Genomic DNA, 26,850 nt, shown 5'->3' on the forward strand with positions numbered 1-26,850 from the left:
AACTTGTATATTAGCTACCTTGGTTTGAATCAAGAGTAGACACCATGCTTTGATTTGAATTGAACTATGAATAAGAAAAGTATGTATGGACATTCAACAACAGGGATTAGATACATGCTTGGTTGTTTAAATTGTTCTTCTATGCTTAATGGGTTCCTAATGCTTAATTTAGATTAGACAACAAATGATCAAGTTAGGGAATTAGGAACACAAGGTTAGGACCAGACACCATGGCCTAATCATACTTTAGCTAGAATCAATCTTTGAATTTGAATGAGATTTGTCACTTGACTCCTTATAACCCAGAATTGAAATGTTATGGTGAATCAAATGCCCTAGTCCCCCAATCTGTTTTTCAGCCTACACAAGTACTCTTTGTTACATTTGTTCACTTTGCTTTTGTTTGAAATCTTGTTTTGCTTCATTTGTTCAACAATTACAATCACTCTTGCTTTAAATTCTGTTTTAGACTTAACCTCCTACTTTCTTGAATTTGGTAACCTAAGTACATAACTAGTTTTAACTTCTCAGTCCTCGTGGGTACGACCTCGTACTTGTCTTGCTATACTACTAATTGCCCCGTACAATTGCGAGTTAACATTTTAACAACAAATTTTGGCGCCGTTGCGGGGGACTGAATGAAAGTTCTTCCCTGGTTATGTACCCAAAGTTACCCTTATTCTTTTAGAAGTACTAATTAACTCAAATTATTTTCTGTTTCAGGTAGTTTATGTCTAGTAATCCTTTCCTTGATCAAGTGAGGTCTTCATTCCAACGTTCGAGATCTTTGAACGCGGGGCCATCTTTGCAACCAAACCGGGTGATCTCTGAAATTCAGAATCGTCTAGAAAGAGAGTTAGCAACTGCAAAAGAGCAAGCCATTGCCACATTTGAAGGTCTTGCTATCCACACTGACCTCCCAGGGTCTTCACCTTCAAATTAGGAATCAAGTTCAGACCAAGAAGAAGAAGAGATGGCTGCCAATGAGTTCATGGGAGACCTTGATATCCCAACAATTCCAGCATCCCCTTCAAGCATCTTGCTGTCCACCGCAGCTCGAAACTATGAGCTTAAATCTTCTCATCTTAATATGCTCCCTTCTTTTTATGGTTTACCTAATGAAGATCCATTAACTCATATAAAGGATATTTTTTAATGTTGTGAGCTCTTTTCCCTTGACAGGTGTGACGGAAGAGCAACTTCGAATGAGAGTGTTTCCGTACACTTTGAAAGATAAGGCGAAATATTGGTTGAATTCTTTGAAGCCTGGTTCACTCATGACTTGGGGAGCCATTCAAAAGAAGTTCTTGGAGAAATATTTTTCCACGCAAAAAACCGACATGCTCAGGGACAAGATCTTTCTATTTGCACAACAAGATGATGAGTCGTTTTGTGAAGCATGGGAGAGATTCAACGGGCTGCTCAATCAATGTCCTCATCATGGGATTCCATTGAAGCTTCAGATGCTTATGTTTCATAAAGGACTAACCCCCTCTAGCCATAATATTTTCACTAATTTTGCAGGTGGTTCTTATAAGACTAAAACTCCAGAAGAAACATATGAACTCTTTGAACAGATAGCAATGGAGACCCAACACCCCGATACAAGAGGTAAACGTATTGCTGGTGGTTCTAATGATTCTTCCAGTGTGCAGATTTCCAAATTGGAACAAAAGCTAGATGCCCTCCTTGCATTGAACTCAAAAAACCCTTTGAAGGAAGTGTGTAGCATCTGTGAAACTCATGATCATCCTACCATTTCTTGTCCCTTTGGGGCTGCATATCCAGAATTTGTGCAAGAGCAAGCTAAGTTGGAGAATTCCTACAACCGAGGTCCAATAAATGACCCATATAGTCTAGGTGGCTTGGCCCATTCACCGTGGTCAATGTATCTCCCTATGGAGCTGTGGAGATTCAAAATCCTAAAGATGGCTCGACTTTCAAAGTAAATGGACAACGTTTAAAGCCATTCTATGAGGGAGTGTCGGTTGGAATTCAAACTGGTCATGTGGTGGATCATCTTCCCTTCGTACAATCAAGTTAGCTAATGGCATAATGTCTTGCCAAGACATTAACTAAGGCGCTTCTTGGGAGGCAACCCATGTGTTGAAGAATAAGGTGCTTGGCAGCGGTCGACCTAATTGCATCAAGAGGGAGTTTCTCTAATACTTTGTCTTAAACTTTCCCCTTATTATTCACATGTTCTCACTCATCCTTGTTATGCTTTAACATTGAGGACAATGTTCAATTCAGGTCTGGGGGGAGGTTTTCAATTTTTGTTCATTTGTGTTTACAATTTTCGTTCGCTTGTCACTTTCATACAACCAATGCTATGGAGCTGCCATTGAGATTTTCATATCAGAAATTTTACACTTCACAAAGCTTTTGCTCTTAGAATTCTGGTGGCTAAAGTACCATGCTCAGATTCTTGAAGGAAAATAGTGGAGACTACCCTAGTGAGCTATTTTGAGCCTAATTGCTTTCTTGAGAGGGTTTAAAGTGTTTCTATTCCTCATCTCTACTTATTTTCTTCAATTCAGTCTAAATGATCTCATTGTTCCATTTTGGTTGAATACTAAGGATGATTCTCTTTGCAGATATCAAGTGCGTGCTCTCACCCATGAATGAACTCATTGAAGTGATGCTAGGCTCTGCGTGTATAACCATATTATGTGCTTTCTTTTCACCCTACCCATTCGTGTGTTCCATCAGCTCTCTTGCAGCCAAACACTACAAGCCTTTTTCTTCTATCACCCTCATAATTCCCCCAACTTTGTATCTCAATCAGAGATATTTAACTTATTATAGCCATACCCTATAGCTTAGAAATATACCAAGGTGTGCCAAGATAAAGTTTGAAGCAAGGAGGTTGCTGCCACATGCCCAAATGTAAATTGGTGTGAATCTATGCAAAAAAAAAAAAAAAAAAAAAAAAAAAAAAAAAAAAAAAAAAAAAAAAAAAAAAAAAAGAAAGATAAAGAGAAAGTGTTTCGATTTGATCTAAATGTGAAATATAAAGTCTATGCCAGATGATGCTATGAAGTTGCAGCCATACCATTCTAAATCAATGACACCTTGCAGATCAATGAAGAATGCAACCTTGGTATGTTCTTAAGTTAGTTGTGTTCCTTCCAATTCTTCCACTTCCCTTAACCTTAGCCTTTCATTACAACCTTGTGAAAGACCTAGCTGATCTTTGAGGATGTATTCATGGGTGCTGGTATGTATGTGTGTATATCTACTCTTAGTATTTGATTCCCTTCATGAGATCTAACCAAATATTGTGCGTCTATTTCATATACTCACTTATGCTTGTTTGAGAGAATAAAACCATAGGTTCTGAGTGATTGAGTGCTAGATGTGAGAATTAGAGTTGAAGCATGTTCTTCCTTCAAGATTTGAGTATGTTTACTTTGAAGCCGTGTGCCTTTGAGCTATAGCTTCCACTTTACACACTTATTGATCATCTATCTTGGTAACTCTATGGTGTTGGATGCATGATTAAAGTTTTCTTTCATTAGTTGTTTTCAAAGTTAGTTTTCTAACCTTTTGGTGTAGAGAGTCACTAAAGCGTTTGTGGGTATCGTTTCTGTTAAACCCTCAGGAGACACAACTCTTCCGATTAGGGATGGCGAGAGGTTTAAAGGCTTGTTGCATATGCACATTGCAATCGAGTTACCTACAGAAGTGGTTTAGTTAACTTCTTGTTTTGTTTTCAACTTTATTCTCTTTTGTTTTGCTCGAGGACTAGCAAAATCTAGGTCTGGGGGTATTTGATCAGTTCACCATTGTATATCATTTTGTACCCTTCTTGCTTATGATTTGGTTATGTTATTGAGTCAAACGTGTGCTTTTAATCCCTTTTCTGTTTATCATTCAGTTCATTGGGCTCTAGGTAACAATGGTGTCTTTGGATAAGAAAAGATGCAAAATGGTGCAAAAACGAGCAGACTGGGTTAGCAACTCATTTCGGCCTTAACATCTTTCTCCGAACTTGGATTAGCCCAAATAATATGTAGTTAGAAAGATGAGAGTCTGAACTTCAAGATGGGCTACTCACATGCATCAGATAATTAAGTTGAGCCCAATTCGTGAGCCCACATGCACACCAAGCTCAGGATTGCATTTTCCAGTTGTTGAGCCTTGGATACTTTCTTTGAGCCATTTGACAAACCACAGCTTTCCTTGACTTTAGACCTGACATGTTGAGCAATTAAGGGAGGTCTTTCCTTGACTTTAGACCTGACATGTTGAGCAATTAAGGGAGCAATTAAGGGAGGTGTGTCAGTTACTCAAGTGCAGAGGAGTCACTCCATTCACCTATAAATCACTCCAGCCATCCTACATCAATTCATTCAGCCCAAAATCAAAAAAGACTCCAGCAAGCCTTCCTTCCATATTCCTACGAATTTGTTCTTTCTCTGCCATCACCAGCCACCCAAACTCATCCCAAATCACCTCTTTAGTTGCCATACTCTAGACATGAGAAAGTTCTTGGAGTAGCATTAGAAGTGGAGAAGCAACTGGAGAAGCCTTGGGAACCACAAGCAACTTCAGAATTGGGTTTTCTCTACTCTTATTGCATTCAATATGTTTTCTCATTTTTGCTCAAGTTTCATTTCCATTATGAGTAGCTAAATTCATAACTAGGGCTATGATGTAACCTAACATGAATATTCTGGGTTTATAAGTTGAGGTTTTGAGTTTCAAGTTTGATTCATGATTCATATTCCTATTCTTTATGCTTATCAGTTAATATGCTTGTTTGGATGATTGATCACCATTAGAACTTGTATATTAGCTACCTTGTTTTGAATCAAGAGTAGACACCATGCTTTGATTTGAATTGAACTATGAATAAGAAAAGTATGTATGGACATTCGACAACAGGGATTAGATACATGCTTGGTTGTTTAAATTGTTCTTCTATGCTTAATGGGTTCCTAATGCTTAATTTAGATTAGACAACAAATGATCAAGTTAGGGAATTAGGAAAACAAGGTTAGGACCAGACACCATGGCCTAATCATACTTTAGCTAGAATCAATCTTTGAATTCGAATGAGATTTGTCACTTGACTCCTTATACCCCAGAATTGAAATGTTATGGTGAATCAAATGCCCTAGTCCCCCAATCTGTTTTTCAGCCTACACAAGTAATCTTTGTTACATTTGTTCACTTTGCTTTTGTTTGAAATCTTGTTTTGCTTCATTTGTTCAACAATTACAATCAATCTTGCTTTAAATTCTGTTTTAGACTTAACCTCCTACTTTCTCGAATCTGGTAACCTAAGTACATAACTAATTTTAACTTCCCAGTCCTCGTGGGTACGACCTCGTACTTGTCTTGCTATACTACTAATTGCCCCGTACAATTGCGAGTTAACATTTTAACAACATCAAGCTCTATCCAGGACTGGGCAGTCCAGAGATCCCTCTCTGGGCTATGCTGACCGAGCTAAGAGGATCGGGGCCACATATTTTGATGGTGATGGCGACCCAGCAGTGGTTGAAGAGTGGATAGAGAGGATGGAGCGGATAATGAAGGTGATGGCCGTTCCACAGAACCGTAGGGTAACTCTGGCCACTTTCTTTTTGATCAGGAATGCTAGACATTGGTGGGAGTCTGTTAAAAGGAGATATTGGGATTCGTCAGCCATCACATGGTAAGTATTTCGAGCTGCATTTGACTGTCAGTACTACCCACAGGCCTATCAGAATTTGAAAATGAAGGAATTTCTGCAGCTGGAACGGAGGACAATGACCGTACTTGAGTATGAGAAAAAGTTCAATGAACTGTCTAAGTACTGTGTTCCACTAGTCGAGGATGAGAATAAGAAATGTCAGTTGTTTACTAGAGGGTTGAAGGCCTCCTTAGAGATATTGTGATTAGCCAGCGGTTGACTAATTTTGGGGTTTTGGTGATGTCTGCTTCACTGATAGAGAGCAGCCAGATGATTGTCAGAGCGCGGGGTGAACCTCGGAGGAGACAGTTTGATATGGGTGGTCCTAGTCAGGGGTCATCCAAGAAAGGCAATTACAGCTCTGGGTCATCTAGTGGCCGCAGTTATGGAGGTTTTAGACGTGGAGTCAGTTCTAGTGGAGGTTCTAACCAGAGTGGCAGTTCTGGGAACCGCTCCAGGGGTAGTACAGCTAGAGGTTCTGTGAGACAGCTACAGTCAGCATCTGGTAAGAGGAGGAATCCTCAGTCTGCTGAGTGTGGTAGGTATCATACTGGGACTTGCCGACAGGGCACTACTGGATGTTTCCATTGTGGTCATGATAAGTCCATATATATACTCATTTTACTTAGGTTTTGTAAGAGAATTAGATTTAAAAAGGGCTTATTAGTTTACTTTTCTGATTTTCAGCTTTTCTGCGCTCTTAGAGGGTTTTTAAGGGAAAATCAACTTTTCGGAGGAATTTTAGCGCAAGACCAATTGGAGATAAAAGCTAACATCTTGAAGTTCAATCTACGATTTTTCTAGAATTTTCTACCGAGCCAATTGGTACAGTATTACAAGTAAAGTTAGCCCACGTGCAGACAGGACAGTTTCGTACATGTTACGTGAATGTGAAGAAACGGAAGCCTTCCCGAATTTTCCAAGTTACGTGCTATATATGGTTGGAAAGATAAGACATTTATCTTTCTAAAATATATTTTTAATGATTTTTCTACAAGGCCGAAGATCCCCAAATCGTGTGAACATTGGGCTGAGCTGTATTTCCCAGTGGAGTTAGGAATTGTGATTTTTACTTTCCTATTTGGATTCCTTGTTTACCAAGACTTCTTGGACGACTTTTCAGTCAATTTTAGGGTTTAGAACTCTGATATAAGTGATATAAAAGACGAGTCAACGCCTGATACAAAGGATTCACGTCCTAAAGAGATCAACCGTGCAAGAGGAGAAAGCTGCCAACGAGTTCTTTCTTTTCCTTCCTTCTTTTAATTTTCAGTTCTTATGTATTTATTTTTGAGTTCATCCAAGACCATGAGTAACTAATTTCTTGTTAGTTAGGGCTTAATCTTGAAGCCCTAAACATGATTTCAATTTTATAAACAAGTTTAATGGATTTTTAGTTTCTACAAGCGTGATGATTTTGGTTTCTCTATGTTATGTGAATTCTGATATTTTGTTTCTTTGAGTAGCTAACTTAGAAGCATGTATTGGAATTAAATTGTTGTAGAACATAGGTCAATTGCCATATTGAATGTGTTCTTGTTTGCAACGAATAATTGGGTTAAGAACTAGTTATGAGAAATCGATTCTTGAATTCCTAATAACAAATGCCATGTTTTAGGTTTTTGTGACACTCATATTCTCTTTGATCTTAATGGATTCTTGATTGTTAATTTGAGTAAATGCCATACTAGATTTCAATTAAGAATACACGTATTGATGTAAATGCCATACACTTTACATACACTTAAGAGAGAATCATACAACTCGAGTCAAATGCCATGATCTTGTTGTGAGTGTCATCATCATATGCTTGCTAGAAATTGATTATCTATTGTTGTTTATGGATTGATTGATTGTTTGGAGGTGGATAGTAAGTCCTAGCTATTGTTCTTGATTGATTTTAAACCAATTTCTCTTAAACTCTAATTTAAATTCTGTTTTGTTTTCTTTTCCTTATTTTGTTTTATTCACAAAATCAAATCAAAACCCCCTTGGTATTGGTGTGTGTTTGGAAGTCCTTTGTTTTGATTTTCATTGCGTGACATTGATAAACATCTCTTTAGATCACAATCTCCGTGGGATCGACCCTTGCTTGCTTACTATACTATCATTTGATTTGTGCACTTGTAAGGTTTTAATATTGTTGTTAAAAATTACCAACAGGTCAGTCTAGACATTTTCTGAGGCAGTGCCCGATATTGCTTTAGGGTGGAGAGGCTATAGTCGCATCGCCTCAGGGGATAGGCACTCAGGGCAGATCACAGGGGACATCACAGTTCGTAGGGGCCTCGTCCAGTGGTGGGGCCCAAACCAGTGTTGCCAGCCGAGGTGGTAGTCAGCATAAGGGACGGGGTGGACGTTTCAGAGCCACAGGCAGAGTGTACAATATGTCCCAGCAGGAAGCACAGGCGTCGCTGGATGTGATCATAGGTATTTTACCAGTTTTTGGAATCCCTGCTAGAGTTTTGATTGACCCGGGGGCTACGCACTCATTTGTCACACCTAGTTTTGCCCACAATGCTAATGTAAGACTTTCAGCCCTACGGAACGAACTGGCGATCTCTGTAACTACAGGAGAGATTTTTCAAGTAGGTACGGTGTATCGAGATAGTATAGTGCTAGTGGGAGATGTATTTCTGGAAGCAGATTTGATTCCTTTGGGACTGGTTGACTTGGATGTCATTTTAAGCATGGATTGGTTGGCCAAGCATCATGCCTCAGTGGATTGTTTCAGGAAAGAGGTTGTATTCCGTAGTCTCGGATGACCTAAAGTGACTTTTTATGGCGAGTGCAGAGTGCTTCCATCTTGCCTCATTTCAGCTATGACGGCAAAACGGTTGCCCAGAAAAGGGTGCTCAGGATATTTAGCACATGTGATTGATACCAGAGATCATGGGTAGAGATTGGAAGATATTTCAGTGGTACAGGAATTTCCGGATGTATTCCCCGAGGATCTTCCTGGGTTACCCCCTCACAGGGAGATCGAGTTCATCATTGAGCTCGTTCCAGGAACGAATCCTATATCTCAAGCACCATACAGAATGGCACTAGCGGAGTTGAAGGAATTAAAGATTTAGTTGCAAGAGCTAGTAGATAAGGGCTTCATCTGACCTAGTTTTTCCCCTTGGGGTGCTCCAGTGCTGTTTGTTAAGAAGAAGGATGGCACCATGAGGTTATGCATTGACTATAGGCAGCTGAACAAGGTCACGGTGTGGAATAAGTATCCTTTGCCCCATATTGATGATTTATTTGACCAGCTGAAGGGTGCCAATGTATTCTCTAAGATCAATTTGAGATCTGGATATCATCAATTACAGATTAGAGAAGAGGATGTGCCTAAGACAACTTTTCGAACGAGGTATGGGCACTATGAGTTCCTGGTGATGCCATTTAGGTTGACCAATGCACCACTTTGTGATTGTATTCATAGACGACATTCTGGTGTATTGTAAGAGTCAGAAGGCACACATGAAGCATTTGGAAATTGTGCTGAAGACTCTGAGGAGGAGGCAGTTGTATGCCAAATTCAGCAAGTGTTAGTTCTGGTTGGACAGAGTTAGTTTCTTGGGACATGTGATCTCTGCAGAGGGTATATATGTAGATCCCCAGAAGATTGAGGCAGTAGTGAACTAGTCACGACCTACCAGTATTACTGAGGTACGGAGTTTCCTTGGGTTAGCCGGGTATAATCGTCGCTTCGTGGAAGGTTTTTCTGCCATAGCGGCGCCTCTCACTCATTTGACAAGAAAAAGAGTTAAGTTTGAATGGTCAGATGAGTGTCAGAAGAGTTTTAATGAACTCAAGACCAGGTTAACCACCGCTCCGGTTTTGGCACTTCCAGATGATAGTGGGAATTTCGTTATCTACAGTGATGCATCCCAACAGGGACTTGGTTGTGTGCTATTGCAGCATGCTCGGGTGAGTGCTTATGCTTCTAGGAAACTAAATAAGCATGAGTTGAATTATCCTGTTCATGATTTGGAATTAGTTGCAGTGGTTTTTTGCCTTGAAGAATTGGCGACACTATCTCTATGGAGAAACATGTCAGATTTTTACGGATCACAAGAGTTTAAAGTATTTATTCACCTAGAAGGAACTGAATTTGAGGCAAAGAGATGGCTAGAGTTGATTAAAGATTATGATTGTACCATCGAGCATCACCCGGGAAGAGCTAATGTTGTGGCTGATGCACTTAGCAGGAAATCCTCGGGATCTATAGCTTATCTTCGAGGTAAGTATGTGCCATTAATGGTAGAAATGAGGAAGCTCAGAGTTGAACTAGGTGTGGATAAGCAGGGAGCACTCTTAGCTACTCTCCATGTGAGACCAGTGCTAGTGGAACGAATACTCGCCGCTCAATCACAGGATCCTTTGATTTGCACGCTACGAGCAGAGGTGGAGAATGGTGACAGAAATGACTGTTCAGTAAGAATTGATGGAGCTTTAATGGTGGGTACCAGGTTATATGTCCCTAATGATGAAGCTTTAAAGAGGGAAATTCTTAAGGAGGCCCATGGTTCAGCTTTTTCAATGCACCCTAGAAGTACTAAGCTGTACCATACTTTGAGAGAGCACTACTAGTGGCCTTTTATGAAGAAAGAAATAGCAGAATATGTTAAGAATAATTTGTCAGCAAGTGAAAGCTGAACGGCAAAAACCATCAGGGTTGTTACAACCACTTCCGATTCCGGAATGAAAGTAAGAACATCTTACTATGGATTTCGTATTCAAGCTTCCCCGAACACAGAATAAGCATGATGGAGTTTGGGTAATCGTGGATCGACTCACCAAATCCGCCCACTTTTTACCGGTGAGAGCAAACTACACACTAAATAAGTTGGCCAAGATCTTCATAGATGAGATAGTGAGACTTCATGGGGTGCTAGTATCTATTATTTCAGATAGAGATCCACGGTTTACCTCCCGTTTTTGGACAAAGTTAAATGAAGCTTTTGGAACCCAGTTGCGGTTTAGTACTGCATTTCACCCCCAGATAGATGGTCAGTCTGAGAGGACAATTCAGACTTTAGAAGATATGTTGAGAGCTTGTGCACTGCAGTTTCGGGGTGACTAGGATGAGAAGTTGCCACTTATGGAGTTTGCCTATAATAACAATTATCAGGCGAGTATCAAGATGTCTCCATTTGATGCCTTATATGGGAAACAGTGTAGAACTCCATTTTATTGGGATGAAGTAGGTGAGCACAGATTGGAAGTGTCAGATGATGTTGAACGGATGAAGGAACAAGTGAAAATAATTAAAGAACGACTCAAGGCAGCGCAGGACCGACAAAAGAGCTATGCAGACAATAGAAGGAAAAACCTTGTTGCTCCTATTCTTAACAACTAAAATGAGTTATTAAAAACAGCAACTTTAATTCTCGCAAGTGCACGAACCATTTATAGTATAGCTTATGTAAATACGAGGTCGATCCCACGGAGAATGGTAACTTGGTTCCAAGTTAAATTATTTAGAATGCTAGAAACACATAGAACACAGAAACTGACTAACTAGCTAAAGGCAAGGTCGAATTCAACAATGCCTCTTGCTAATTACTCAAGGTCTAGGATAGAATCCTAGCACCACACACGCACTCGAAATGGGGGGTTTTGTTGTTGAAATGAAAAGAAGAAAGTGAAATGAAAGTGCTTGAAAGTAAACACTGGCAGCAATCAACAATTTGTGAAAGAATGATTGAGAGGTGTTAGAGCCTTGGAATCCACCATTAGTTTTCCTATCCAAGTTATGAATGCATAGAAATTGACTCAAGCTTCATCAACAATAGATTATCGCATACAAGCCTATGGTATCTAGGTGCAGGATGCATGATTCTCCTAAGGCATGTGATTATGCATGGTATCTACACAACACGTGATCTCTAATATGCAACCTAAGCATGGTATCTACTTAGAATAAAGCATATAAGAGTCATTAAGCTCCTTGAGAATATGATAATCACACAAGTCCTAGAACATGGTATCTGTCCTAGTCAACCTATGGTTATTAACCCCTTGAATGATTCTTAGGCCATTCATGTGTTGCTTGTGAAAGGAGAGTAGAATTGGTGAATCTAAACCCCTTCCCAACCTGTGCTAGATGCATAAAATCCTAGTTAGCTACTCCAAGAAAACATACATCAAGCACATAATAAACTGGAGATTAACAACTTGATAACAAAAGCAAGGAAATCAATTAACTATAAAATCATCCATAACATTGAATATTCATGACTAGGGCTTCATCCTAAGCCCTAACTAAATGGATTAGTTAAACATAACTATGAATACTGAAAATAAGAAATACATAGATAGGATAAAGAGAGGAGAAGAACTAGATGATGGCAGCAAGGAAGTTCCAGGACAGCTCCAAGCTCCCTTGACAGCTCCAAGCTCTCTTCTCTCTTTTTGGTGAATCTGAATGTGTGTATGAGAGTAATGGATGAGTGAATGTGTGTGTCTGACTTGAATGAGTGTGCAACTCTATATTTATAGAGTGCAATTTCGTCCTCCCATTTGGCTGGTGAAGCACACCTCTCTTCTTCTCCCAACTGCTCCAGCCCATACTTGCCAACTGCTCCAGCTGACAAATACATGCTTTGGTATGGGTTCTTTATGGAAAGCTTTGACTTTTGTTCATCTTTCTGAGCTTCTGAGCTGATTTGACTCCCATGTGTGGCTGCCCATGTGTAGCACATGGCTCTATGGATTGTAGCCACATTAAATGTGATGGCAGCCAACATGACATTTCTCTGCACTTGGTTCAGTCTTTGACGTGTTGAGGGCTCCAGATTTATCCAATTGGGCTGAAATTTGGATATGTTATAATAAACACCCATTGGAACAACTTCTATCAAGGATGTCTCCTCATCCAACCTGTGTAAGTTGCTGAAATGAGGCCTGCAAGATGACCTACGAAACTGGACTGACAAGGAGTGTGGCTTAAATTGGCTTTGTCTTTAAGCTCGTATTCCTCTTGTGCCACTCAGTCCTTAACATGCATCAATTGTATCAAATGTCATCCACTTGCTGTCTTAACCTACAAAACACACAAACATAGGTAAGAGACTCAAAAATAAAGAGAAGCTAAACAAACTTACTAAGCAAAGAAGGCATGCAAATGTGTGAAATTATGACCTTATCAAATACCCCCAAACTTAGATTTTGCTAGTCCTCGAGCAAAACAAAATAAAACTACAACTTAGGAAACAGGAAATAAGCAACTAGCCTTCCAAACAATATCCTCAAAGAATCACCAACGTATATGGTCCCAAAGAAACACAACAATCACAATCTAAGTTCCACACATGATTCAAGAGAAAGCAAAGCTCACAATGACACCCTTAAGTGTAGTGTGTGAATGCCAAATCAGAACAACACCTGCAACTCAGATTAGTACATGCGCACACACTTAGAACAAAATCAAGAATTCCAAACCCCATAAGCTCATTATCAAATCAGCTCTCCACAGTAATACCATACAATACCAAGGATCAAAAGGACTTTGCAAGGGTTGTAATGAGGCTTAGGGTAGTGGTTGAATGGAAGAGGGGATATGGATATATAACAACATCTTGAGCACAACTAAAGCATAGGTAAGAGCATGAGAGATTACTGAACTTTGTAACAAGCAAGGAACACATACATGAGCATATTTTGAACATAATTTCAGCACCTTCATATCTGTTTATTTGGCCTAATTTTGTGGCTCTTTACCCTAGATCACCATGATCTTCTTTTTTATAACACCCTAGGGCCGTGACTACATTGGTCACACTTCATTACCTCTTTTGATTAGTTACCAATACCCCCAAACTTATTTCTTTTCAACACTTGGGTTATGGCACTAATGATTCACTTTGCTCCAAAAAACCTTGCATTCTTTATAACTCTCTTTTGAAGATAACTTTAATTGCTCATAGAATAAGTAAGAATAAGAAAACAGAGGTTCATTATGGTAGGAATGGTTTACACAAAGAGAGGCTTAACGTAGGCTAAAATGGGTTGACTAGGGATGAATACATGTAGAGGGATGGTTAGAAAAGCTCAAACGGTTCAAACATGGCCTAAATCACTTCCTAAGCATTGTATGGCAACAAAATGTCTCAAGAGATATTCAAATAAGTTCTAGAGTACGAAACCAAGATCATGAGATAAGTAGAATTGCATAACGTCTCCAAGTAGCAAGAAATTGGACTAACTTGGCAAAGTGCTCAATAAGTGCAAGGATGGCATGCAAGACATAGTTAACTCAGAACCACACAAAGTCCTTAAACAATGACTATCAATTTCTGAGAAACCATATTAGTATTAGATCCAAGTCTTATCATAGGTGTTTGGAAGGATAACAAAACAAGACACAAAATCCTGCATTTTTGGCCATTAGACACACTCAAAATTTTAAAATTTGACAATTTGAAACAACATAACTAAATCCTTCCCCCAAACTTAAATGAAACATTGTCCTCAATGTTTAGAGTGTAAGAAAAAGCAATGCCTCATAAATGAAAGGAAAGAAGACAAGGGAAAGACATAACCAAAGGTTAGAGTTCAGAAAAACTCCCCTTTGAAGCGATTAGGATGCAAGCAAGCTTCCTCGCATATTCTATCTTCTCCTCGTCACCTTGGGTTGCCTCCCAAGAAGCGCTAAGTTTCTCGTCTTCAGCCGGACGTCCAAACTCTAGTGAGCTTTAAGAGAGTGGTGGAGGCTCCTTGAGTGCTTGAGACTCAATATTGGCATCAAAGTTGGCATCAAAGTAAGGTTTCAACCGATGTCCATTCACCTTGAAGGTGCTGCCATCCTTAATGTTTTGAATCTCCACTGCACCATGATTAAACACATTAGTAATAACAAAAGGGCCAATCCACCGAGAACGAAGCTTACCTGGGAAGAGCTTAAGGCGTGAATTGAATAAGAGAACCTTCTGCCCTTTCTCAAACGTCTTCCTAAGAATTTTCTTGTCGTGATATTGCTTTGTTTTCTCCTTGTAAAGCTTCGCGTTCTCATATGCTTCATGTCGCAACTCCTCCAGCTCATTGAGTTGAAGCCTCCTCTTCTCACCAGCGGCTTTCATATCAAAATTGAAGGCCTTGATTGCCCAATAAGCCCTGTGCTCAAGCTCCACTGGTAAGTGACAAGGTTTACCGAAAACAAGTCTGTACGGAGACATACCTATAGGGGTCTTATAAGCAGTCCTATAAGCCCACAATGCATCATCCAAACGCATGGACCAATCCTTCCTTGTGGTGTTCACTGTCTTTTCAAGTATGTGCTTAATCTCCCTATTGCTTATCTCAACCTGCCCACTAGTTTGAGGATGATAGGGTGTTGCCACCTTATGTGTGATTCCATATTTCTTCAAGAGTGCTGCAAAAGCTTGGTTAACAAAGTGGGAGCCACCATCACTAATGATTGCTCTAGGTGTGCCAAACCTTGTAAAAATATTTCCTTTGAGAAAACCGATCACAACCTTAGCATCATTAGTTCTAGTGGCAATGGCTTCCACCCATTTAGAAACATAATCGACAGCAACTAATATATATTCAAATCCATAAGAGGTAGGAAAAGGGCCCATGAAATCAATTCCCCAAACATCAAATATATCAATGATTAAGATATTGGTGAGAGGCATCTGATTTCTAGCATGTAAATTACCCATCCGTTGGCATCTATCACATGAAGCACAAAAAACATAAGCATCCTTAAAAAGGGTAGGCCAAAAAAAACCTGATTGTAGCACTTTGCTGGCAGTCTTCTTTGCTCCAAAATGGCCTCCGCATGCGTGGGAGTGACAAAACTCCAGAATGCTCTTAAAATCACCTTCAGGCACACACCTTCGAATTACTTGGTCTGGACAATGCTTGAATAGATAGGGATCATCCCAAAAGTAGTATCTTGCTTGCTTCCTAAGCTTGTCACGTTGGAAAGTAGATAACCCTGTAGGGAGTTCGTTAGTGCACAAATAGTTAACAATATCAGCAAACCAAGGCAATGGATTGAGAGAATTCAAAGCATAAATGGAGAAGAGTTGCTCATCAGGGAAGCTTTCACGCAATGGCAATGAATCCTCCTCTTCATTAGATACATGCACCAATCTACTCAAGTGATCAGCCACGACATTCTCACTTCCTTTCTTATCTTTTATCTCCAAGTCAAACTCTTGCAACAAGAGAATCCATCTAATGAGTCGTGGTTTGGCATCCTTCTTAGCTAACAAGTATTTCAATGCTGCATGATCAGTGTAAACAATAACCTTGTTAGTAATCAAATATGATCTGAACTTCTCTAAAGCAAATATGACAGCTAACAACTCCTTCTCTGTGGTGGAATAGTTGAGTTGGGCATCACAGCTTTCATAGGAGCTCCTCTTCCTTTATTGTGGCTCCATTGTTGAGAGTTAGCACTCAAGGATTCAAAAAGAGAAAAAGCCTCATCTGCTGTTTTGTTCATCAGTCCTTCTCCACTTGTTGCATCTACCATCATCCTTTCGGAATCAAGCAAACCTTCATAGAAAGATTGCATTTGCATCCAACTCTCTATGTTGTGGTGTGGGCAGGAACTTATCATCTCCTTGTACCTCTCCCAACATTCATGAAAAGCTTCTCCTTCCTTTTGTGTGAAACCAAGAATTTCCTTTCTAATCTTGTTAGTCTTTTGAGCCGGAAAAAATTTCTGCAAAAACTTATTAGAAAGCTCTTCCCAAGTATGAATTGAAGCATTAGGCAAAGAGTATAACCAAGACTTAGCTTTATCTTTTAAACTGAATGGGAATAGCCTCATCTTAATTTGCTCATCATCAAGGTTTTGAATTTTGATCGTAGCACATATTTCAAAGAATTGCTTAATATGCATATAAGGATCCTCAGTGGTATTACCATAATAAGTTGGAAGAAGATGAATCATACCACTTTTAAGCTCAAACCTGTCAGCTGTGAGTTGAGGATAGACAATGCGCGAAGGTTGATCGGTGACTTTGGGAATGGAAAACTCACGCAGGGGTTTTCTTGGTTGGACAATAAGCGCACCACCTCCTTCATCATTGTTGTTGTTTGGAATCTCTGCCATGTTGCTTGAACCTTCAGATTCGTAACTTTTAGATTCAGCGCTTGAAGAACTATAATTCCTCCTCAAACCAGCACATACAGCAGCGGTTCTTGGTGAAAGTGGCTCAGGTGAACTTTGCTCTTGGTCAAATTCGGACATGCACACACCAAGGAAGTCAATTCAGTGCTTTCAATGGAGATAACAACTAAATACTAAAACTGAATACTAAAAGAAAAACCAACGAAAAGAAACAAATGAAACAAACAAAAACAAAACAATCAAAGTAATCTAACTATAGCACCATCGTTACCAAATCCCCGGCAACGGCGCCAAAAAACTTGTTGAGCCAATTCTTAACAACTAAAATGAGTTATTAAAAACAGCAACTTTAATTCTCGCAAGTGCACGAACCATTTATAGTATAGCTTATGTAAATATGAGGTCGATCCCACAGAGAATGGTAACTTGGTTCCAAGTTAAATTACTTAGAATGCTAGAAAAACATAGAAAACAGAAACTGACTAACTAGCTAAAGGCAAGGTCGAATTCAATAATGCCTCTTGCTAATTACTCAAGGTCTAGGACAGAATCCTAGCACCACACACGCACTCGAAATGGGGGGTTTTGTTGTTGAAATGAAAAGAAGAAAGTGAAATGAAAGTGCTTGAAAGTAAACACTGGCAGCAATCAACAATTTGTGAAAGAATGATTGAGAGGTGTTAGAGCCTTGGAATCCACCATTAGTTTTCCTATCCAAGTTATGAATGCATAGAAATTGACTCAAGCTTCATCAACAATAGATTATCGCATACAAGCCTATGGTATCTAGGTGCGGGATGCATGATTCTCCTAAGGCATGTGATTATGCATGGTATCTACACAACACGTGATCTCTAATATGCAACCTAAGCATGGTATCTACTTAGAATAAAGCATATAAGAGTCATTAAGCCTCTTGAGAATATGATAATCACACAAGTCCTAGAACATGGTATCTGTCCTAGTCAACCTATGGTTATTAACCCCTTGAATGATTCTTAGGCCATTCATGTGTTGTTTGTGAAAGGAGAGTAGAATTGGTGAATCTAAACCCCTTCCCAACCTGTGCTAGATGCATAAAATCCTAGTTAGCTACTCCAAGAACACATACATCAAGCACATAATAAACTGGAGATTAACAACTTGATAACAAAAGCAAGGAAATCAATTAACTATAAAATCATCCACAACATTGAATATTCATGACTAGGGCTTCATCCTAAGCCCTAACTAAATGGATTAGTTAAACATAACTATGAATACTGAAAATAAGAAATACATAGATAGGATAAAGAGAGGAGAAGAACTAGATGATGGCAGCAAGGAAGTTCCCAGGACAGATCCAAGCTCCCTTGACAGCTCCAAGCTCTCTTCTCTCTTTTTGGTGAATCTGAATGTGTGTATGAGAGTAATGGATGAGAGAATGTGTGTGTCTGACTTGAATGAGTGTGCAACTCTATATTTATAGAGTGCAATTTCGTCCTCCCATTTGGCTGGTGAAGCACACCTCTCTTCTGCTCCCAACTGCTCCAGCCCATACTTGCCAACTGCTCCAGCTGACAAATACATGCTTTGGTATGGGTTCTTTATGGAAAGCTTTGACTTTTGTTCATCTTTCTGAGCTTCTGAGCTTATTTGACTCCCATGTGTGGCTGCCCATGTGTAGCACATGGCTCTATGGATTGTAGCCACATTAAATGTGATGGCCTGCATTTGGTTCAGTCTTTGACGTGTTGAGGGCTCCAGATTTACCCAATTGGGCTGAAATTTGGATATGTTATAATAAACACCCATTGGAACAACTTCTACCAAGGATGTCTCCTCATCCGACCTATGTAAGTTGCTGAAATGAGGCCTGCAAGATGACCTACGAAACTGGACTGACAAGGAGTGTGGCTCAAATTGGTTTTGTCTTTAAGCTCATATTCCTCTTGTGCCACTCAGCCCTTAACATGCATGAATTATATCAAATGTCATCCCCTTGCTGTCTTAACCTACAAAACACACAAACATAGGTAAGAGACTCAAAATAAAGAGAAGTTAAATAAAATTACTAAGCAAAGAAGGCATGCAAATGTGTGAAATTATGACCTTATCAAACGATTGAGAAGGTATGTTATTGTAAAAGTTTGTTTGTTATGTTTGTAATTTTTTTGTGAAGTTATATGTGTATAATGTTGTGAAATTGTGGGTGACGTAGCACAATGTGTTGTGATGTACGAAGTTAATTGAAATTAACATCGTACTTTTATTTTTATGTTTAGTAACACGTAGTTTCCCGTTCGAGATTAGTTGGATTTCGTGCATGGATGCGTAAGGCATGCCTGCGGTCCAATTAATTCTTGAATTGTCCCATTATTTGGACAGTTTGGTAATGCATAGGGTTGTCACATAATCTTCGGCTAAAGGATTAGGTTTCGATTGTGGAGATTTCGGTGTCATCTCGGTACGTTCTTGGGGTGGTACGTAGGTATTTATAACTATGCCCACTTCAACAACTGTGTCGAGATGCTGCCGAAATTAATCCACATCGAAATCTAATCTCATGTAGCCGTAGGTTACGTGACAGGACTATGCATTCCCGAATGGGATAGGGCCCTTACCGGAGGCATAAGGTGACATTATAACTTCGTATGAAGTTGTTGTGATTGTTGTGTCGCGATTGTGGTTTCAGGAATTATGAGCAGAAGGTGGATACAGAACCCGAATAGATGCGCAGACGAATACTTGGATGGAATCGAGGATTTTATTGAGTTTGCACGTAGACACAACCCAGGTGCAACTAGAATCCGTTGTCCTTGTAGGAGGTGTAACAACACGTTGTGGGAGACAATTGAAAATGTTGGATTTCATTTAGTAAGGAATGGAATGATTGAAACATATAGCATTTGGAACCTTCACGGCAAACAAGTAGACCATGCTTCGTCTTCAAATGCCCCAAGAGTGGACAATGTTGAACCTATTGTGGATCCTAATGATCAAGTCATGGGTATTATACAAGATGTTTTTCCATTCGCATCGACCAACATCAATCAGGAAGGGGAAGATGACGTGCCTACACCAATAGACAGTGCGGAGTTTGAACAGTATGAAAAACTGTTAAAAAATGCCAACCAAGAGTTATACCGGGGGTGCGAGAGCTTTTCCGTTCTCACTGCCATTGTGGAGCTAATGCACGGAAAAATAAAGTATCGTATGTCGAACTTGTGTTTCGATTACTTTTTTGGGGTTTTCAAGAGAATGCTTCCGACGGACAATTGTTTGCCGAAAGACCATAAACATGCACATAAGGTGTTGCATGGTCTTGGATTGGGTTATGAAAAAATCCACGCTTGCAAAAACAATTGCATGTTATTCTACAAAGAGCATGAAACGTTGGATACATGCCCTATATGCAATGAGTCGAGGTTCAAAATGACATCCCAGAATAGAACGACTAAGATACCACAAAAAGTGATGCGTTATCTGCCCTTTAAACCTAGGTTGCAGAGATTGTATATGTCGACGCATACTGCCACAAACATGAGATGGCATAAGGAAAAACGGGTAGACGATGATGTGATGCGGCATCCTGCAGATGGGGAGGCATGGAAAGAGTTCGATCGAACGTTCCCCGAGTTTGCTGCTGATCCCCTAAATGTTAGATTGGGACTTGCCACTGACGGATTCAATCCGTATGGGGTTCTAAACCAACACCACAGCACTTGGCCGATTTTCGCATTCCCATATAATTTGCCGCCTTGAAAATGCATGAAAAAAGAATACATGATGATGACTGTTTTGATAACTGAGGATCCTGGCAGGTCAATTGATGTGTACTTAAGGCCTCTGGTTGATGAGCTGAAGGATTTATGGACAAACGGTGTTCGCACGCACGATAAATCAACTGGGAGGATGTTCACTTTGCGGGCAGCAGTTATGTGGACTGTGAATGATTTCCCAGCATATGCAATGGTTTCTGGGTGGAGCACAAAGGGTTATATGGCATGTCCTGTATGCAAGGAAGATGTAACTTCTAGTTGGCACGCAGGAAAAGTTTGTTACCTTGGTCATCGGAGATGGTTGCCATGGGACCATGAATGGCGGGAAAAAGATAAAGAGTTCGACGGGAACACAGAGCGTCGCCTAAGACCTAGAGAATGGTCCGGTGATGAGATCTTGGAACAGCTGAACCGTTTGGATTTTGCTCCGTTCAGGAAAACAGTTAGTCGACCAGACCTTCTACACATTTGAACTGGACGCACAAGCCTATGTTTTTTGAGCTCCCATATTGGTCGAAACTGAAATTGAGGCACAATCTAGATGTGATGCATGTTGAGAAAAATGTATTCGACACATTGGTGGGCACGATTCTAGATATCGAGGGGAAGATGAAGGACACGATCAAAGCTCGTCTTGATTTGGAAAGAATGGGCATACGAAGGGGTTTATGGATGAATAGGGACAATGATAAAGCTAGAAGGGATCTTGCATTCTTTTCTATGAAACCGAATGACAAAAAAGAGTTTCTAAAGTTTGTATCGTCTGTCAAATTTCCCGATGGGTATGTTTCTAATATCGCACGTTGCGTGAATGTCGATGGGGGTAAATTTAGTGGACTTAAGAGCCATGACTGCCATGTGTTTATGCAACGCCTACTTCCTGTGGGTATTCGACACCTACTGCCGGAAGATGTGGTGAAGCCAATCATGTTGTTATCCAGATTTTTTTTCCCAACTGACGGCAAAAACATTGCGAAGGACAGACATGTTTCAGTTGCGCCATGACATTGTCCAAGTCCTATGCAAGTTTGAGATGATATTTCCTCCAGCTTTATTTACAAGTATGATGCACGTGATGGTTCACTTGCCAGAAGAGGCATTGCTTGCTGGTCCCGTCAACTATCGCTGGATGTATCCAATAGAAAGGTATATAATCTTTATCATTTGTGTATGCATCATTATCGACACTTTGCTAATTTGTATCATATCGTTTTATTTTGGCAGGCTTCTCGGAGAGCTGAAAAAAAAGTGTACGCAACAGGGCAAAGCCCGAAGGATCAATTATAGAGGCTTGGGTTCAATATGAGTCGCTTATTTTCTGTGGAATGTATTTAAAAGATGTGGAGACGGTTTTCAATCGTCCTCAACGCAATAATGACGGAGGTATGAGAAATGAAAAACTTTCTGTTTTTGCCCAAAGCGCACGACCATTTGGAGATCCCGGACGAGGAGAGTCGTTTTCTAGAAATGACATGGAGGTAGCGCATTGGTTCGTACTGAACAATTGTGATGAGATAATGGCCTACTTAGATGAGCATGAACAGATGATGAAGCGAGAACATCCATCACATTTGGTTGCCCGGAAACACCGTGAATTATTTCCACAATGGTTTTTGGATTCTGTAAGTTATAAGTGTTTTGTAATTGACAAATATAAATTGTAGTATTTAATTTTGTCAGACTAACATGTCAATGGTTTTGTATACTATTAGGTGAATAAATTGAAATCATCGAATTCCCCCACTTACAGTGATGAGTTATATAACTTGGCGTTCGGCCCAATTCGCGCTGAATTGTTCTCGGGTTGTAATGTTAACGGCGTCAAATTTTTGGGGGCCGCACGAGATGACAAGTTGTGTACGCAAAACAGCGGTGTCCATGTCCCAGGTGGAGGCGAAAGTACGGACATTGATTTCTATGGCAAACTGACAACTGTCGTGCAATTGCTTTACAAAGATCGATACCAAGTCATCATGTTTAAGTGTCGATGGTTCGATACCAACCCAAATAGGGCGGAAGTGTTAAAATCGACCATGGAGTACTGTCTGTGAACATTAACAGAACTTGGTATGATGACGACCCGTACATTTTGGCAAACATGGCGTCCCAAATTGTGTATCTAGATGACCCTAAAGCCGGGAGCGGGTGGAAAGTTGTGCAGAAGATGGATCATAGGAACGTGTATGATATACCAGAACTAGACCCAAGTGACAACGACGTCGACAATGTGGCTGACCAACGCTTAGAATCTTCAATGGAAAATGATGCGGAAACACTTCGAGATACAAATGTTATACAAGAACCGTTTCAAATAGAAGGAGTGTCTTCAGTCGAAATACCGATTCAGTCAATTACAATTGACCTCGGTGATCTTCCCCGATACGATGTTGCAGTGGGCCCTAGCAACGCCGATGATGCAGTTATAGAGGAGGAGGAGGAAGAAGATTGGGAGACCGAGAGTGATGATAGCTACGATAACGAAAGTTATTATAGTTCAGATGATGAATAATGAATTTATTTGTAAATTTATTATGTTAGTGTATTCATTTTGTGTAATACAAATCTTTGAATATATGTAGTTGTTATATCCAATCCTTATATATGTCAACAAATGTAACATTGTTAAATAAATCTAGTTATAAAACCCTTTTAATAATAATTTGAAAAATTTTATTGACAAAACATTTGACGTAATGAGGTTTATGGCCAATTCTAAATTTGATTGAGTTTTCATGAGTTTATGAAAGTTTATTCCTTCACTTTATAAAACAAAAAGGACATTGTTAAAACATTGTTAAAATTTATTAAAGTTTTCATGAGTTTATTAAAGTTTATTCCTTCGCGTGAGACATTGTTAAAACATACAACAAAATCAAAAATGAAAAAATATTTAGTTAAACAAGATTGGTAAAACAAATAATATAACCCTCTTTATACAAAGTTAAAAAATGATGAACACAAAACCTTTCCAAAAAATACAAAGCATACACAATTTGAACTAAATGAGGAAATGGCGCCAAATCCTTGCGCGACGAATCAACCTCGTCGCTCATAGTTTGCGCGACGCATATATATTCGTCGCGTAAAGTTTGCGCGACGAATAGACCTCGTCGCGCATAGTTTGCGCGACGCATATATATTCGTCGCGTAAAGTTACAACACTGCGCGACAAAATATACTTCCGTCGAGTATGGTCTTTTTGCGCGACGATAAGGGGCCCTTCGTCGCGCAAATATATATTAGGGTAACGTTATAGTATAATATATACACACATATATATTTAAAATTGGCGATCGAATTAGTTCATTGTATTCATATGGAGTGAAGGACTGTAGCTGCAAAAAATCATCAACATCGGAGTTAAAATAACCGTTCAATCATCACTTTTTATTTAGAACCGTCGAAAAGTTTTACCCCGTTACTTAATCTCTGAATGTTTTTTTTGTCCGATTTTTGCTGTCTATGATCTCGAAGTATAAAAAAAAAGTTTGACGGCTGGATGACTGAAACTAGTTTCGTAGACTGCGTGTGCTATCAAAATCATATATTCACCAAAAACCCTAAAATTTGTTCATACATTTGTGAAAATGTAACTTAACGTTTATGTGGTATCCCCTAGTGTAAAAATCTGAAATTGAAGATCAAATTCAGTCATTGTATTCATATAGGGTCAACAAATGTTGCTGTAAAAAATGATCAAAATCGGAGTTAAAATAACCGTTAAATCATGACTTTTCATTTATAACCGTCGAAATATTTTGTCCCGTTCCCTGATATCTGAATGTTTGGTCTTTTTGATTTTTGGCGTATACGATCTCCAAGTATAAAAAAATAAGTTTGCCGGTTGGATCATTGAAACTATTTTAGGGTTTAGGGTTTAGGGCTTAGGGCTTAGGGCTTAGGGTTTAGGGTTTACATTTTAGGCTTTAGGTTTTGCGCGACGAATAACATATTTGCGTCGCGCAAAGTGTAAGTGAACAAGATTGCCGGACGGATCCATCTTCTGTTCGTCGCGCAATCGGGGCCACACATTTCACCCCTCCATCCCCTCTGAACACCTGGTGAAAATTTCAACCGAATCAAAATCTTGAACTAGCGCGACGAATAAATATATGCGTCGCGCAAAGTGTAAGTGAACAAGATTGCGCGACGGATCCATCTTCTGTTTGTCGCGCAATCTGGGCCACACATTTCACCCCTCCATCCCCTTTGAACACTTAGTGAAAATTTCAACCGAATCAAAATCTTGAACTCGCGCGACGAATAACATATATTCATCGCGCAAAAGGCACAGACCCTTCACTTTCCTGAGCGAACCTTGCGCGACGTTTCCTGTCTTCGTCGCGCAAAAGGCACAGACCTTCATTTTCGTTAGCGAACCTTGCGCGACGTTTTAACTCTTCGTCTCACAAAAGGCACAGACCCTTCAGTTTCAGCCTCCCGCTAAACCCTAAATCCCAAAATTTTGGCGGAAAGAAAGTGTTTTGCGCGACGTTTACTGTCTTCGTCGCGCAAAAGCACAAACCCTTCACTTTCAGCCTCCCGCTAAACCCAAAATCCCAAAATTTAGGCGGAAAGAAAGTGTTTTGCGCGACGAACTTATGCCTTTTCATCGCGCAAAAGGCACAGACCCTAATCCCAATTCAAAATTTGGCGTTGTGGGAGACATTGCGCGACGGATTTTTCGTCACGCAAGATTCATTAATACCATTTTGCGCGACGCATTTTGTTCTTCGTCGCGCAAAGTCAAATAAATTTGCAGAAACGACCCGATGCCTCCTTCTTCCCCAGTTTCTGGTTTTTCCTCCGTTGCTCCCTCTCTCTCCGCCATCACCTCAGCCACCTCCGCTCGTTCCGTAGCCTCCCTGCCGTCACCGTCGAGCCTGCCATTGCAATTTCGTCGATTTTTCCCGATTCTTCGCAGGCCGATTTATCTCTCCTCCGGCCACCATTTCCGACGCCTGAGGTATGATTTCTCGACTATTTTTCGTGCTCTAGCTGATGGTTGGTTAGGATTTCTTGAATTTTCGCTATAGGAAATAGGAATTAAAACCCTAGGTTTTGGCCGGTTTGGGAATTTCAAATCCGGCCACTTCCGGCCATTTTTCGGGGTAGGTCCGAGAACAAAAGTGGCTCCAATTAATGTTTTCAACCTAGGGTAGGAACCTTGGCCCTTAGTTTTTAGAATTTTTCGGCGAATTTTATCGCTTTGGACACCCACGCGCTGCCGGCGCGTGTGGTGGCGGGTGGGATACTGTGGCAGTGGGGCATTGGGTCCCAGAGCAATCCCCTGTTTGTCACGAGCGCGTAGGTTTGCTCGGATTTGAATTTGGTTGCCGTTTGAGTCTTGATCGGATTTCGCCTATTGTGCGATTTCCAGGTTTGATATGTTCGGACCGTTGGATCGAACTCAAACTCACGTAGTTGTACCTTTGTGTTTCTAGGATCGTTTAGGATTCGACCGATCGTTGATCGGAGTCCCGGATACTCCGAAATTCCAAACCCTAGGTCATGCTATGCTTTTAATTAATTAGTTTAAATTCTGAATGAAATTATATGTGCAGATGTCAGACTTGATTAGACGTGGTAGGTCGATGACGACTGCACCGAGTTCGGATCCCCCGGCTCAGTCGGCATCTGCTGCCACTGCTCCAGCTTTGCTGGACCACGTGGTGGTTGGTCCCGGGGCGTCCCAGGTGCCTGCGTCATCTGCGTCATCCGTCGCGCAGCCAGCTAGTGCTAGGCGGCGGCACCGGCCCACCGACACCATCGACACGACATCGACCGACGGTACTGGTGCCTCGGGATCACAGCCAGGTATAACTACACTTTTGTATTGTTAATTTTATATTGAAATTTGACAATGTTGTTTATTTAACATTAATACCTTATTTCTTTGCAGCGAAGAAGAACACCCGAGGGCCGTGTCGTCAGCTGAAGACGGCGAAGGTCACCCGGGTGACCAACAGTCGTATCAGCATCGGATACGACGAGCGCCATCGGGCTGCACCGACGGCGGAGTTGCATAGCTCCTTGGCCCACGACATTGGCCACGTCGTGCGGACCCATTGCCCGATGCAATGGAAGTCTTGGAGGGTCATGCCTGACGAGATCAAGGTGGAGGTTCGCGGCCAGTTGTCGGTATGTACCTTACATTTTCATTATTTTTCTTTAAAATTGTGTATATTTCTATTACTTAACGTATCTAATTAATTGATTGCAGGCGAACTATAACTTGGAGGATCTCGACGAAGAGTCGTTGACGTACGTCAACAGACTCTTCGCTGAGAGGTACAAGCAGTGGAAGAGCGACTTGCACCACCATT

General features: G+C 40.4%; 2 protein-coding genes and 2 non-coding genes across 4 annotated transcripts; 2 read left to right on the forward strand and 2 right to left on the reverse strand.

The window, feature by feature from the left end:
* Positions 1-1,340: 1,340 nt before the first annotated feature.
* On the reverse strand, positions 1,341-1,447 carry LOC117626816. Its single transcript, XR_004585637.1, has one exon. It is a non-coding gene; the product is annotated as a small nucleolar RNA R71 (small nucleolar RNA).
* Positions 1,448-8,850: 7,403 nt separating this feature from the next.
* On the forward strand, positions 8,851-10,264 carry LOC117625209. Its single transcript, XM_034356816.1, has 2 exons — positions 8,851-9,103; positions 9,363-10,264. Exons 1-2 carry the CDS (start codon positions 8,851-8,853, stop codon positions 10,262-10,264), a joined length of 1,155 nt encoding a protein of 384 aa, XP_034212707.1.
* A 4,106-nt stretch (positions 10,265-14,370) lies between these two features.
* Positions 14,371-16,883, reverse strand: LOC117625210. The gene is made up of 3 exons (XM_034356818.1): positions 15,989-16,883; positions 15,515-15,908; positions 14,371-15,349 (listed from the first exon to the last, which is right to left on the reverse strand). The coding sequence occupies exons 1-3, from the start codon at positions 16,881-16,883 to the stop codon at positions 14,371-14,373; spliced, it is 2,268 nt and encodes a 755-aa protein (XP_034212709.1).
* Positions 16,219-16,325, forward strand: LOC117626820. The gene has a single exon (XR_004585640.1). It is a non-coding gene; the product is annotated as a small nucleolar RNA R71 (small nucleolar RNA).
* Positions 16,884-26,850: the final 9,967 nt, after the last annotated feature.

Source organism: Prunus dulcis, chromosome 4 (assembly GCF_902201215.1).
Source record: "Prunus dulcis chromosome 4, ALMONDv2, whole genome shotgun sequence".
In the NCBI taxonomy this organism is placed as follows: Eukaryota; Viridiplantae; Streptophyta; class Magnoliopsida; order Rosales; family Rosaceae; genus Prunus; species Prunus dulcis.